Source organism: Lagenorhynchus albirostris, chromosome 21, assembly GCF_949774975.1.
Source record: "Lagenorhynchus albirostris chromosome 21, mLagAlb1.1, whole genome shotgun sequence".
NCBI classification, from domain to species: domain Eukaryota; kingdom Metazoa; phylum Chordata; class Mammalia; order Artiodactyla; family Delphinidae; genus Lagenorhynchus; species Lagenorhynchus albirostris.
Window position 1 is genome coordinate 25,768,400 of NC_083115.1, and position 13,875 is coordinate 25,782,274.

Consider the following 13,875-nt stretch of genomic DNA (forward strand, 5'->3'; position numbering starts at 1 on the left):
AGAATCAGATGGCTGTTACTCAGAGGAGCTGGACAGGGGAGGTATTGAGAGGTTGTCAGATTCTGGGCACGGTTTGAAGGTGGGGAAAACAGGACTGGGTGAGCCATGTATGATTAAGAGAGGATGCAAGGTCACTCGAAGGTTTTTGCCTGAGAAATGAGAAAGGTGGAGAGGTTACGGGCTGAGGTGAGAAAGGGTGCAGGTGGAAAGGTTTGTGGGGTGGGAAGACCAGGGATTATGCTTTGGGCCTGTAAATTCAAGATGCCTACCGGACATTGAGTAGAGACTTGAGCAGACAGCTGTTCATGAGAACCTGGAGCTTCAGAGAGAACTCTGAAAGGAAATAATAAACCTGTGTCTTCGGAAATAAATTGTCTTACGTCATGGGACTACATGAGATCATCAAAGGTCTTAGGTGGAGAATAGGACCATGGACTCTGAATTATCTGATCACATATGATTGCCCACTTCTGTAATGCATTCTTCATCTCTTTTATTACTGTTTATATATTATATTATATTCTCGTGGATGGATTTTGTTACATACCCTTTATCATTTTAAGAAAAAACCCCTGCTACTTACTACGCTAGGAAGGTTTTCGTTTTATCTCTTTATGTTGTTGATCATGAACATGTATTCAATTCTATTAAACTACTTTTTCTATACCTATTTAGATGATCATACAGGTCATTTTTCTTAATATATAAAATGGAAGTAATTACAGAGTTCAGCTCTTAATTTTTATTTCCTGTTCTTTACTTGTTCTTGTGATATGAAGGTTATTTTAGCCTCATTAAATGAATCAGACCATTTCCATTTTTTTCTTTTGGATGGAAGGTTTTTCCTATATATTGGTATCATATAATCTATTATTTTCTTAAATTTTCTAAAAGTAATCCTTATTGTAGGGGTATATTTCAATTCCATTTCTAATGTCAATTATTTGGGCCTCCTGTATTCTATCATAATATGTCAGTTATTTTTCTACCAATGATACCTTTTCAAGGATCAGTTTGTGGGTTTGGTAATTCTCTATATTATTTCTTCCATTAATTTCTTTGACTATATTTGTTGTTTTTCAACTATACTTCTTTGAATTTACTCTGATAGCATTTTTCAAATTCCATTAGCTGGAGCTTAACTTGATTTTCAAGCGATCTTCTTTTTCCAATATGTGCATTTAAGGCTATAAATTTCACAGTAAGCTGTTAATCATGTGTCTTTTCTTTTCAAAATTGAGCATGTGTTTTCCTTCTTGCTACAGATTTCTATTTCTATTCCATTTTGGTCTTGGTGTGGAGTATAAAAGTGATTCTCTGCTTTATTGTTTTCACTGATTAGTTTGTTCCTGGTTTGTGATCATGTTTGCACATGTTCCATATTTACTTGAACGGAATGTGCACTTTCTAGTTGAAGGCTGTATGTCTTTTTAAAATAAGCTTAGTAATTGCATGGTTCAAATCCTCTGTAAACTTACTAATTTGTTACCTGTTTGATTTATGAGTTATAAAGAGTTAAAGGAGGCATGCTGTGCAATTTCCAATGTCTCCATATAATTTATTTATTTTGTTTGTATTAAGCTATATTCTTAGCTGGATAAAAGTTCCTCTTAACTATCACATATGTCTGGTGAATATATATCCCTAAACCAATAGTAGTATTTTGTGTGTTAACAGTAATTGCATAATAGGAACACTTACAAGGGAATGACAGGTTGTTTGAATATAGATTCCAGGTTGACAGTTATTTTCCTTTAATACTTCAAATACCTCTTTCTTTTGGGCTGTATTGTTAAGAAGTCTTCTATCAGGCTAGCTAATATATATCTTCCTTTTTTTAGCTGTTTCTCGGATCTTTTCTCCACCTTTGGTGTCCTTGGGCTTACTAGAATGTGTCTAGGCATGCACTGACCTTTACTAATGCTACTCGAGACACATTAGGCTTTTATTAAATGCAAAATTCACATCATCCAGCAATTCTACTAGAGATTTAGGGGATGTAGAGAACTACTGCTTTCTGTAACCATCACTGCAGAATTATTTTACTTTTATACTGTGTGTATGGAGTAGTTGATAAAAATATAAACTAGTGAAGAAAGAAAGAAAAAAGGAAATGAATCTAAGCGATAACTATGCATATAAATCTATGGCAATATATTTTAAACTATGCATAAAATGGTTTTCTAGAAAATAGAAATTACTAAAATTGACTCAAGGAAACCAATACAGACAAACATACAGAAATATACATCTTATATTTATCAAAATATTTTGAAATTGGTGATAAACTGAAAACAGGACAAATGTCCAACAACAAAAGAATTAAAAGTTCAGTAAATACCGATATGTAAAAAGTCCATAAAAGTACTGCTAAGTGAAAAAAATGTAGAAAACACTATGTTTTTTACTTGTCTTGCATAAATAATTTCATTTATTAATTCCAATAATTTCCTATAGTTGTTTTTGAATTTTATATCTTTAGGTGGTAGAATTTAATATTTTTTCCATTATGGAGTTTTTAAAATATAATTCACATATATTTATTGAAATAAATAAATAATTTAAAGTTTAGTCTCTGAGACTGGGACCAGGACAATGAGATTCATTTCAAATCATTATTCTGGTGACTGTAGCCAGCGCAACAAGGCAAGACAAAGCCAAAAGATTTGACAAAAAAGGAAACCAATCTTTTATTAATGTAGATAACATGATTGTTCACAAAGAAAAAAATTTTAAACCTAAGAACTCAGAATTAATAAGTGAATTTATTTATACAAGATAAATATAAAAATATAATTTATTTTCACAAAACAGTCACAACTAGAAAGTGAAATAAAAATACTATTTACATTATCATCAAAAAGTGTGCTATAGCTAGGGATAATTCTAGCAAAAGATGTACAAGAGTTCCTCACAGAAAACTATCATTATTGAGGCAAATTATATAAGATCTACATAAATGAGACAATATACTATATCAGAGATCAGAAAATTCAGAATTGGAAATGATGTCAGGTTTCCCTAAGCTGATCTATTGATATAATGTGATTCCAGCTAAAACCCTAGAAACTTCCTTGTAGAAAGTAACAAGTGTTTCTAAAACTCATATGGAAATGCAAAGGGTCAAGAATAGCCATGGCAATCTACATGAAAAAGAACAAAGCTGGAGGAATACAGTACCAGATATCAGTACTTATTAAGTAATTCAGTGATTAAGATAGAAAGGTATTGCACTAGATGGACAAATAGATCAATGTAATGAAGTTCAGAAACAGGCCTATAATTATATAATCATATAATTATAATTATCTGGTTTATAACAAAGGCTGCACTTCAGTTAATGGAGAAAGACTGACTTTCCAACAAATGGTCAATTGAACTGCACTATGGACAAAAGATTCCTTGCATCGTCCTAATACCTTACACAAAAGTTAATTCCAGATGAAATGAAAACATAAATGTGGAAGATAAAATAGATCTCCTATAAAAAAAACTTAAGATAATATTTTTTATAACTTTGGAGGGCAGGACTTCTTAAACTGGACACAAAAACACTAAGAAACCCCCCCACAAAATATTTGATATAACTTAAAGAATAAGAAATATACTAACCATAAAAGAAAAATGAGCCAAAATGAATTTGACTCACTGAAACTGAAAACCTGTCTTTACCAAAAGACATCATTATGAAACCAAAAGACCACTGAGTATAAGAATATAGCTGGTGAATATATAATCAACAAAAGATTGCATTCAGATGTATAAAAACTATATACTAATCAAAAGGAAAAGATAGGCATTCCAGTGCAAAAAGAAAAGAGCAAAAATCTTCAACTGACATTTATAAAAGAGGATAGTCAAGAGACCAATAAACATATAAAAAAGTGATGGCCTTGATCAGTCACCAAGGAAAAGCAAATTAAAACAACTACACACTAGAATGGCTAAAAGGAAAGAGAGTCAATGCTTAGTGCAGGGGAAGGTGAGGTACCTGGGAGTGACCTACACTCTGTGATGGGAGTGGTGTTGGTTTAACCACTTCGGGAAATCATTTGACAGTATCTACCATAGCTGAGTACAGGTGTACACCTGAGAGAAAAACATGCACACATCCACCAAATAATACATGAAAGCATATCCAACACGACGTCATTTGCAATAACCCTAAACTGTGTAAAAACAATTCACACGTCCACCAACACTCGGAATAAATAAGTAAATCATTGTGTATTCAAGCAATGGAATAATTTACCTGTATCAGTGGCAGTGAAGGTTGAGGAAATCAAGACACAGAACTAATCACACTGTATAATTCGATTTTTATAAAGTTCAAATTAGGATAGCGATTATCTATCTGAAGTTAGGATAGTGATTATCCTTAAGAATGGATCGTTTAAATGGAGCTCGAAGGGCACAATGTGGGTCTTGATCTGGTTGCTGGTAACAAGGGGTATTTTTATAAACAAGCTGTATACTTATCATTTGGATAGTCTTATGTGCCTATGTTATATGTTAATGAGAAGCTTACATAGACAAAAAAAGATTCACCCTGATGCTGTAAGTTTTGCCATTTGGGAAATACCTTGTAAATTCAATAACAACAAAAATGATATAACAAAATTTAAACAGATAAAGAAATGGCCATTTTTCGTTCTTAAAAAAATAATTAAAGTCAATATGCAGACACCATACCACTAGGTAGGGAAAGTTTAAAAATTGATTTTAAAAAGTATCATCCTGAAGGAACTGTTAGTCATTTCAGACACAGTCATGAAAGAAAAAAAAAACAAAAACATACACTTTGCAATGCACAGTGTCACAAGCTTTAAGAGATGTGAACAAAGCATCAGGTGTGTTTAATTCTGCCTCAAGGTGTCTGGGAAGGGCTTTGTCAGGCAGAGAGAAATAGGAAGGATAATTCAATAAAGAGGATGAGACAAAAAGCGACTGAACAAATACATTCATTAATATGCTAAAAATGTAAAGATACAAAAGTTACAAATATAACAAAAAATGATGCAAAGATTTTTTTCCTACCAGATTGGCAAAGATTATAAACACTTTATCCAGTTTCAGTGACATTGTGGAGACCCTACCTATTCATATGCTGTTAAAGTCATATCTACTCTTCATAAAAGCAATTTGGTAATAACTATACAAATTTAAATGTGCATACACAGCAAGTCCAGCTTTAGAAATTCATTGTAGAAAGTACCCTCGAGGTGATATATTGGGAGGATGGTAGCATGGCTGATAATAGTGAAAAACTGAAAACAACGCAAATATCCCAATAGGGTATAGTTTAAATAAATTATGGTGCATTCAGGCAATAGAATCTTCTTCCATGACTAAACAGAATGAGGTGGAATTACAAGTAAGGATATAAAACTTTGACCATGTTTACTGACTGAAGGAAATCTTCAGAATAATATTAAGGCATGATACTATTTTTCAAAAATAATTAAACAAGTAGATAAACAGATAAATCAAGCTGTATATATATGTATGTATACTATATATATATATATATATATGGGTGTGTGTGTGTGTGTTTGCATAAGAAATTATAAAAATATATACCAAATTTTAAACTGTAGTTATATTTTGTGTCTAGGATTATAGCAAACTACTTTTCAGGCTTTTTATCTTTCTGCAACACTTTTCTAGTATTTCAAAAATTGGGAAAATAAATAACTTTGAACGTCATGACAATGAACTTGAATTGATTCTGCACATAATGAGCAGACAAAATACGTACTTTTTTTAAAGGGGGTAAGTGATATGATCAGCTTTATTTGATAGAAATATTTGTATCAAGACACACAAAAATGTCTCAACCATTTGACCCAGAAAGAATTTTCCTGGGAATTTATTCTAAGGTATTAATTATAAAAAGAGGCAAAGCTTTACTTGCAATACTATTTGCCATATTATTATGTACAATATTGAAAATTAGAAATAATGTGAATAACCAAGAGAGACAATAATTAATTATAGACACCCACACTGTAGAATATGCAAAGGTCCATGTAAGACATATGTGAACATGGCAACAATGATGTCTAGTATGGGGATAATGCATGCCTTTCTTTTTTATACTTTTGAAGATGTCTAGATACACATTTATTTTTCAGCCATATAAAATTAATATTTTAACTGAAAAAAAATAAAACATGTTCCTTAGAGTGGGAGCAGTGGTTGAGAGGCAGCACTGGCAGGATGGTCAGAGAAGAGGCCCAGTGAGTCATGCTGGTCTGGACTAGGGAAGTAGCAGCAGTACTGGTGGGAGAGCAGACCTGGGGCTCCACGTAGAATTACTGAGATGTGTGATCACAGGAGTGTGGGAAGGAGGGAGGAGCTCGTGACGCTAAGAGGCCTGCCTGGATGTCTTGCTATGTAGTGATGACCCTACTTCAGAAGGAAGGAACTGCAGGGCAAACACTGAGTCCAGAGAAGAACACAGATTATTTTCAGATGAGATAACAAGAATGAAATTCTTGTTGAGGGGTTGACCTTTTAACTGGGCCCCCAAAGATGGGAAGAATCTGGAGGTGAGGCAACAAGGAGAAACTGGGGGGAGCACAGGTCAAGAGAGCTGTGATGACAAGGCTGGGATGGGAGACTCACACACGCTTCATCTGTGCTGAAATGTAACGTGCATATGAGCCGTCGGAGGTAAACCTGTAGGGGACCAGATGCCAAGTCGAGAGGGTGTTACAGTTCTGGTTAAGGAGCTTATGTTCGCTGATTAGCAAAGGGGTGGCTTAGAGATGGAGAGGGTGGAGGACGGATTTGGAAGGCTCACTGGGAGAAGATTAAAGTAAGAGCCTGGGAAGTAGGAACCGGGAATCACAGATAAGAAGAAAGACAAACAAGGGTAGAGCTGACAAGGGTTTGGCTTGCATGCAACTAATTTTTTCTCAGAGCCTTTTATGAAGAAATTCAATGTAGTTCACTAAAAGAATGCTGTGAGACATATATTAATACCTGTTTGTTTGTTTTGTTCAGTTGGGAAAATATTGGAGACTGGTGAGGGAGAAACAAGGAAGAGCAGAAGATAATACTGAAAATTAAAACCTCCAGCCATTCTGAGGAAGACAGGCATTAACAGAAATAGGGAATAAAGAAGTAGAAAGAGGCCCAGGGGGGATGATAATAATCCTGAAATTGGCGTGCCTGCCTTGTGCCTGTGAGGCGTTCATCCCTGGAACAGCAGCCATACCAACGTCCCCACCATCAACTGCTTCTCCTAAGCTCCATTTATGTGTGATTGGAATTTCACTTCCAGTGTTACCACTTTTCAATTCTTTCTACACTTTCGTCTTCAATGGCCAGTTCCCTTTTTGATTATCCGTGTTTGTAAAACGCCAAGTGGGTTTATCACTGGGAGACAAGGAAGCAACACAAGGACACACTCTGCTGTCTGTGGCTGAGCTGAGCGCAGCAATCCCCCTCTGGAAGGCGCATGACGCGATCAGGAACTGGCTGTGACGTGCCTCTGTTGTTTATGCAGAGATCTGGGAGCTGAAGGGCTAAAAGAGAAGTCTGTCCTTCATGCAATTCTTCACAGTAAGTCTGCAACTGAAATCTGAATCCTGTTTTGGGGCACTGGCGTTGTTTAGCTGAAGCGGGGTAACTGAAATTGCCTGCATGAGGATCTTGCGCCGTGGCGGGTGCCTGCAGGGTTCTCCCTCTCTCTCACTCTGCAGGCAGCTGGTCGGGTTCCCTAAACCCAGCAGCTGCTCCCACAGCCCCAGCTAAGGAGGGCCAGAGCCCAGCCCCAGACACTGGGCAGACTTTGAAGAGCTGCTGCTCTCTTTTCTTTGGATGGCTGGAATTCTCTTGACCGGTTATTTCCTCACCTTACCCACAAAGATAGATGGGATACCCCGCTGTGGCCCTGACAGGAAAGGGGTGTTTGAGGTGCTTGGGTTCCGGGCCCCACGCCTGTCTGTCTTGTCAGCAAAAGACTCCCGACTCATGTTCCCAGCACATTTACTACATGCCGACCTCACGTTTGGAGACAAATGTCCAGTGAAGTGGAATCATTTGCCCGTCCTTCTCCTGCTTAGTCTGTATCTCACAGCAATCTTGAAGGTTGGTCAAAAATAAATTAAAACATTCCTAGATCTCCAAACCACATCTCCCCCGATCTTTCTACAGCCCATCCGGCCAGATGCGGTGAGATCAGGATCACATCCCACATTTCACTTTCTTTAAAAGTCTGCATGTGGACAGTTTTGACAATCTTGATACACTTTTGATAGGCCTCTAATGTTTTCAATACTGCATGAGCTTTTCTAATAAAATCCCCCTCAACTATACCTCCAGATGCAATTTCCTGGGAACAATTAGGAACAGAAATACTTTCAAAGTGAGTTTTCCAGACAATTACACTTGCAGAAAAGCAATGAAAGCCAGGGAACAATATACACATACGATTATGAAAAACACTGCCTTGATGCTGCTTGCTGAAGATGTTTGTAATGCTGTTCCCTTTATTGTATAAATTACAGCTGTGCTCAGCAGTGAAACACACTGGGTCTCTCGGACACATGCTTACATATAACTCTTAATGTGGCTAAATTTACTGCAGTGTCCTGTGATTAGACTTTTAATTAAATTTAATTCTGGTAACTGCTTTATAGTATGCATGTTAAAATTACAAACCTCTTCCAGACCCAAGTGCCCTATAACAAAAACTATTCTGGGGTCTTTGATTACCTCGAACAAAAAGTTACAGCAATATGCAATCAGAAATTGCTTTGGACCTCCAAGAAATCAAAATAGGCCCAGTAATAACTGGCCTGAAGTGTTGAAACCAGACCTTTTATAATTTCCGAGATCTTGTTCCTTATTTATTCTTTGACAGTGAAAAACACTGACATTTAAAGAAATCATAATAGAATGTATAGTAATGAATTCCATTTATATTAAGAATTTTTATTATTTAAATTAAACCCTGGGCTCATGTTTATATGACTGATGTATTCCTCATTTTCAAGCAAACAATGTAGATAAAATACTGGCTATGATACCAATGAAATAATTCAGTAAACTAAGCTAAAGAATATCCAAACTAAGACCAAGCCCTATTTTTCTTAGCATCAGTACCATTTTAAGCCTAAAATTGTATATTATGTACTTTTAAGTATGTTATTTTCCAAATTGCCATACTAAAAATAGTACATACTTTCTTAATGAAGAGAAATCACCAGAAACATTTTGGGATGAGGTTGAATACCGATGGAGTAAATTAATTACAAGTACTGATGTTTGCTTCTTAACTTCCTTATTATGAAGGGCTTTATGCCTTAAATGAAAAAGATCTGTTTACAAATTGAGTAACTTGAAAGATACCTACAAGAAGAAAAAAATTCCCCAAACAATCAAGTGGTATAGGCAATGTCTTTTTTTTTTCTAGAACATTAACGGTTAAATGACAAAGTCAGTTCATGATGCAAAAGCTGTACATTTTTTATTACTTCAACTCATTCTTTATTAATTTCTTTTCTCTGTTCTTACTAAAATGTTAATGAAGTATTACATTCACCTGCAAAGAGTGAATTCATCACTTGGTTTGCATTAGGGGAACAAGTGCTCTTTCCAATTCTTGGGAAACAAATCACAAGGAGATGTGTCAGAAATAGAAACTTTTGAAATCAGCCTAAAAGGAAATATATCCTGTTTATGTAAAGTCATTTTATGAATCACAGATGATTCCTAGGATTTTTCACAATCAAATTCAGTGTAATGGCTTTTGGATTATTCAGATCAAGTGTTCAGGAATTCAAAGTTAAGAAGTAGTATTTAATTCTATTTAGTTCATTGGATAAGTGACTATGTTGATTTTTATGAAGAATACAGACTCTTAAATTCTGTTCCTCAAATATGCCTTATTTGTGTCCCAATGGATCCCTAACTACCTAATTAATCATTTTTCTTAATGACACAAGTTAATTTTTAAATGAGTTATTATAAAATAATGTTTTTTGCAATATTTACATGCTTTAAATTCCTTCCCTTGCTCCCTGTACATAGTAAGAATATTTCTTTTGGAGGGTTTGAAAGTGGTAATAGTTTGTGCCATGTCAGTTTAACTCACTCCCAAGATGTAAATGTGATCAAACTTCAAGAAAGTCTGGTGAATTTCAGGGAGGATGGAAGTCACCTGATGAGAAACAGCAACACTGAATGGAATCAGCAGGTCGCCTCACTCCTCCTTGTCCCGTTTCACTTTTTTACTAAGTTATAAAGTTGCAGTATGATAAATTTACTAAGTTTGCTGGGCAAACCTTCTGTGAATAAGGACAAAACCCACTAGTTCATAAATGTTTTCATGTATCCACTTGCCCCAGAAAGAGGTTTCTGCTTTGCACCTGTCTCTTTCAGCTTCTTCACATATTTCAGAGTTGAGTTGCCTGGATTCTTTTCGTCTTTGGTCAGTGCAATAACACAGGGAAGAGGAAAAGGAACAGAGGCACGTGGATTAAGGCTGTTGGGAGGTGGGGTACAGAGTTTTTTAAAAAATTAACTTTCCGGGGAGATTTCAAAAGAATACAATGAAAGAGGAGAGTTAATGGGAGGAGAAAGGGGATTTTATGAGGCGTGACTAAAGAATGTACATTCTCTCCTTGTTCATCAAGCTTATTTTGAAATTACTTTTTGCTTTACGTACTGCGGTTTTGACACAGCCTTTTGACTGGCACATGGAGAATTTTACTTTTTGTTGGTTTACTTGTTAATTAAAAAAATTACCATCATTTAGGACTATCGACTGAAATAGAGTAATACTTTCTGTTGAAATGTTTGCACAATTATCTGAGATTTTTCATGATTTTCTGTTATACGTGTAACTTTAGATTGGAATACTTTCTTGGTCTCCTTCAAACTTACTTTGGAATATCATAAAATAATCACACACCTCTTCCACCTCTATATGCAGAACCTTTTCAATATAACTGATTCTCTTCCCATTAAGGGGTGGATTATATTTCTTCAAACTTTATCTTGCCCCTGAGACCTGCTTTGGCAGATGGCACATCAGCAAATGTGATGCAAGCAAAAGTTTGCAAAGTCTCCATCTCTTGCTTCTAGGAACTTTCTACCATCATTAGTTTCCTGAAGGAACAGAACCTGGAGTGGAGAGACCCCAGCCTTTAACCATCCAGCTGAGCCCCCCAAACCTGCATGAGGCCCTCCTAGACCACCCACCCCAACCAACCAGAACTGCCTGGGCAACCCACAAAGACATGAGCACATAAATCATCATTTGCAGCAACTAAGTTTCGGGGGCCCACTTGTTACGCAGCCAAAGCTAACTGAGGTACTTACTTTTTTTATCTTTACTATGGATGGCTTAACACAAATTTTCAAAGGAATACCAAAGTGAGCATGCAAACCAACAAAAACCTTGGCCATGTGTTTACATTTTCTTCTTTAACTCAGAAACTTAAATCTAATAGTGGGTAATAATGGATGTACCACTATCTCCACTACAAGAATAGGAGCCATGCTTCTATTCTCAAATCACTGAAACCCAATAAAACAAGTACCTGATGGTCTTTCCCGGGTCCGCCTCTACAACCCAGGTGCAGTGGAGGTTGTTGTCGTATGGAGCGGGGTAGCCAGGAGACAAGATGCGTCCTGAAGTGGCAGCGTGGATCTGACCACCACATTCCGCTGAAAGGGATACAGAAACACAGGGAAGTTTACTCCAGGTATTAGAGGCTTCCTGTAACTGCCTTTAAAAGCCCAAACCATCACGTCTGTGTTATACACACAGGAAAACAATCACAGCCATCTGTTTGTCCCTGTCATTGCTTTCCTTTACTTGTTCCCTAGCATTATCTTGATGGAAAGGCAGTATCCTCTGTGCAAAGTCAAGAGAATAAAACAGTGAAACACTGTGTTATATTTCTAATAATAATTCTGTGCAGATAGCCTCAATAAAATAGTACTAGGAGATCTGTCTTTCCTACCTAAAAAAAGAAAAAAAACAAACACACACACTCACACAAGTATTAGGAATACATAAAAACCCATACTGGAGAGAGAGCAGTGGAAATCCTTCCCCCTTCCTCTGTAAGAACTAAGTCAGAGCACATGTGTGGGCCTCCAGCTCTCATTGTGCACTTGTAAGTAACTCACCTACACAGGAGGGCAGTGGTCTGTCCCACACTCTCCGGTCACCACTCAGACAGGTCAGAGTGTTGCCGCCGTGCATGGCGTAGCCTGGGTTACAGCTGTACAGAACCACCGTGTCCGTGAAGTGGCCTTCATCCCGGATCCTGTAGCCATAGTTAGGGATCCCCGGATCCTCACATTTCACTAGGTCAAAACCTATGAGAAAAGAAGGAAGGAATTAGTAGAAAAACGTAACAGTGGCGTCTATATTGGCGTTAAAATATCGATGAAATAGACCAGGTTGTCAAATGTCCCTTGAAGTGTAGAAAGAAGAAGAAGACTCTGAATTTAAAAATGGGGAAATACATGTGAGTCTTGATTGGGTTTATCTGTTAACCATTGGTTGTTTCTTGGGGTTCGATCACTTTATTTGTTCCTATCTATTGATATACTTACAAGTGAAACTGAGCAGGACCATGGCCTCCACCTGCCTTTTGTCTGTAGAAAACTTTAGCCAAAGAAAAAGTTTAATCAGAGAAGTGAGAAAATGCAGAAAGAAAGGAAAGCATTCAAACAGGACAAAATAATAACAGTTTAGTCATTAAGCAAAGTCAAGGACCTTTAGTTCCTCCTCAAGGGCTATAGATAATATTCAGAGTCATATCCTTTGAGCTGTTATGTAGATACTGAAACCCCTACCAAGTGGAAGAAGTTAACTACATCATGACTAGACTGCAGCCATGACACAAGCCACCACAATTCTGAGAACTGGCCTCAAAGAAATGTTAACAAACTGACCCTGGAACTGAAGACTAACTACTTAAAACAGTCAAGATGATGCTGATCATGACCAATTTCAAGATGGCAGTCGGAGCTGACTGTGCTGTTTCTGCACATAGCTCCCTCCCTCCACCTATAAAAGCTCTTGCTCACTGGTTGTCACGGGGCAGTCAGCCTTTGGATACAAGTCCACCTTCTCCCCCAGTTACCAGCCTCTGGAATAAAGCAAACTTTCCTTTCCACCAATCTTGCCTCTCGAGGATTAGCCTTCAAGTGGCGAGCAGCTAGACCCCATTTCGAGTAACACAAGGAGATTCTAAAGAGTTCCAAACTGTCATCAGGTAATCCATAAGTCCAGCCAGCCTTCTGGATTCCCCAGTGAGCTTCATGTATGCCTTTCCTGTGTCCACATCCCCTCTTTGTCACACCTGGGACCTTCCAGCAGGGCCACCCCTTGCTGCCACCTGGTGCTTATCAGGGTCTTTACTGCCTGTGCTCACTCGAGCCCCTGCCCCCAGGCCCACTTCCTCTAAAACTCCCAGATCTCAAGCTTCTCGGGAAGTTAACAAGTCCTTTCTGCTCATGGGAGCCAGGCTCTCTGTCCCACCTGCTGTGGTCCCAAGGGCCAGGGTGAGAGACTCCTAAGTCCCTCCGTGTACAGCAGAAACCCCAGAATGAATTATGGTAATGACTTCATCAAGCTAAGCTCTGAGACTCAAAGAAACAGATGATAGAAATGAAGATTTAGCCTCTGCGTTACTGAGAACCGTACATTGCTTTTGCATGAGGCAATAATTTAAGGCCATCTGTGAAGACAGCTCTACACTAACAAATCTCTCTCCTCATATCATGATGCAAATTTTGACCATTTAAAAAAGTAGAGCTGGAAACTTGAGGGACCACATGGGATCACATCTATTTCCACCTAACTTTGACATTTTCCTTTTCACAAAAATAAATAAATAAAAT

General features: G+C 37.3%; 1 protein-coding gene across 1 annotated transcript in view; it reads right to left on the bottom strand.

The window, feature by feature from the left end:
• The window catches only part of CSMD1 (CUB and Sushi multiple domains 1), a 1,400,820-nt gene that overhangs the window by 233,825 nt on the left and 1,153,120 nt on the right, over positions 1-13,875 (bottom strand). The window contains exons 24-25 of the mRNA XM_060136411.1: positions 12,151-12,342; positions 11,556-11,682 (exon numbers count right to left, since the gene is read on the bottom strand). Of these exons, the coding sequence (XP_059992394.1) occupies positions 11,556-11,682; positions 12,151-12,342 (319 nt within the window). The remainder of the gene's footprint in view (positions 1-11,555; positions 11,683-12,150; positions 12,343-13,875) is intronic.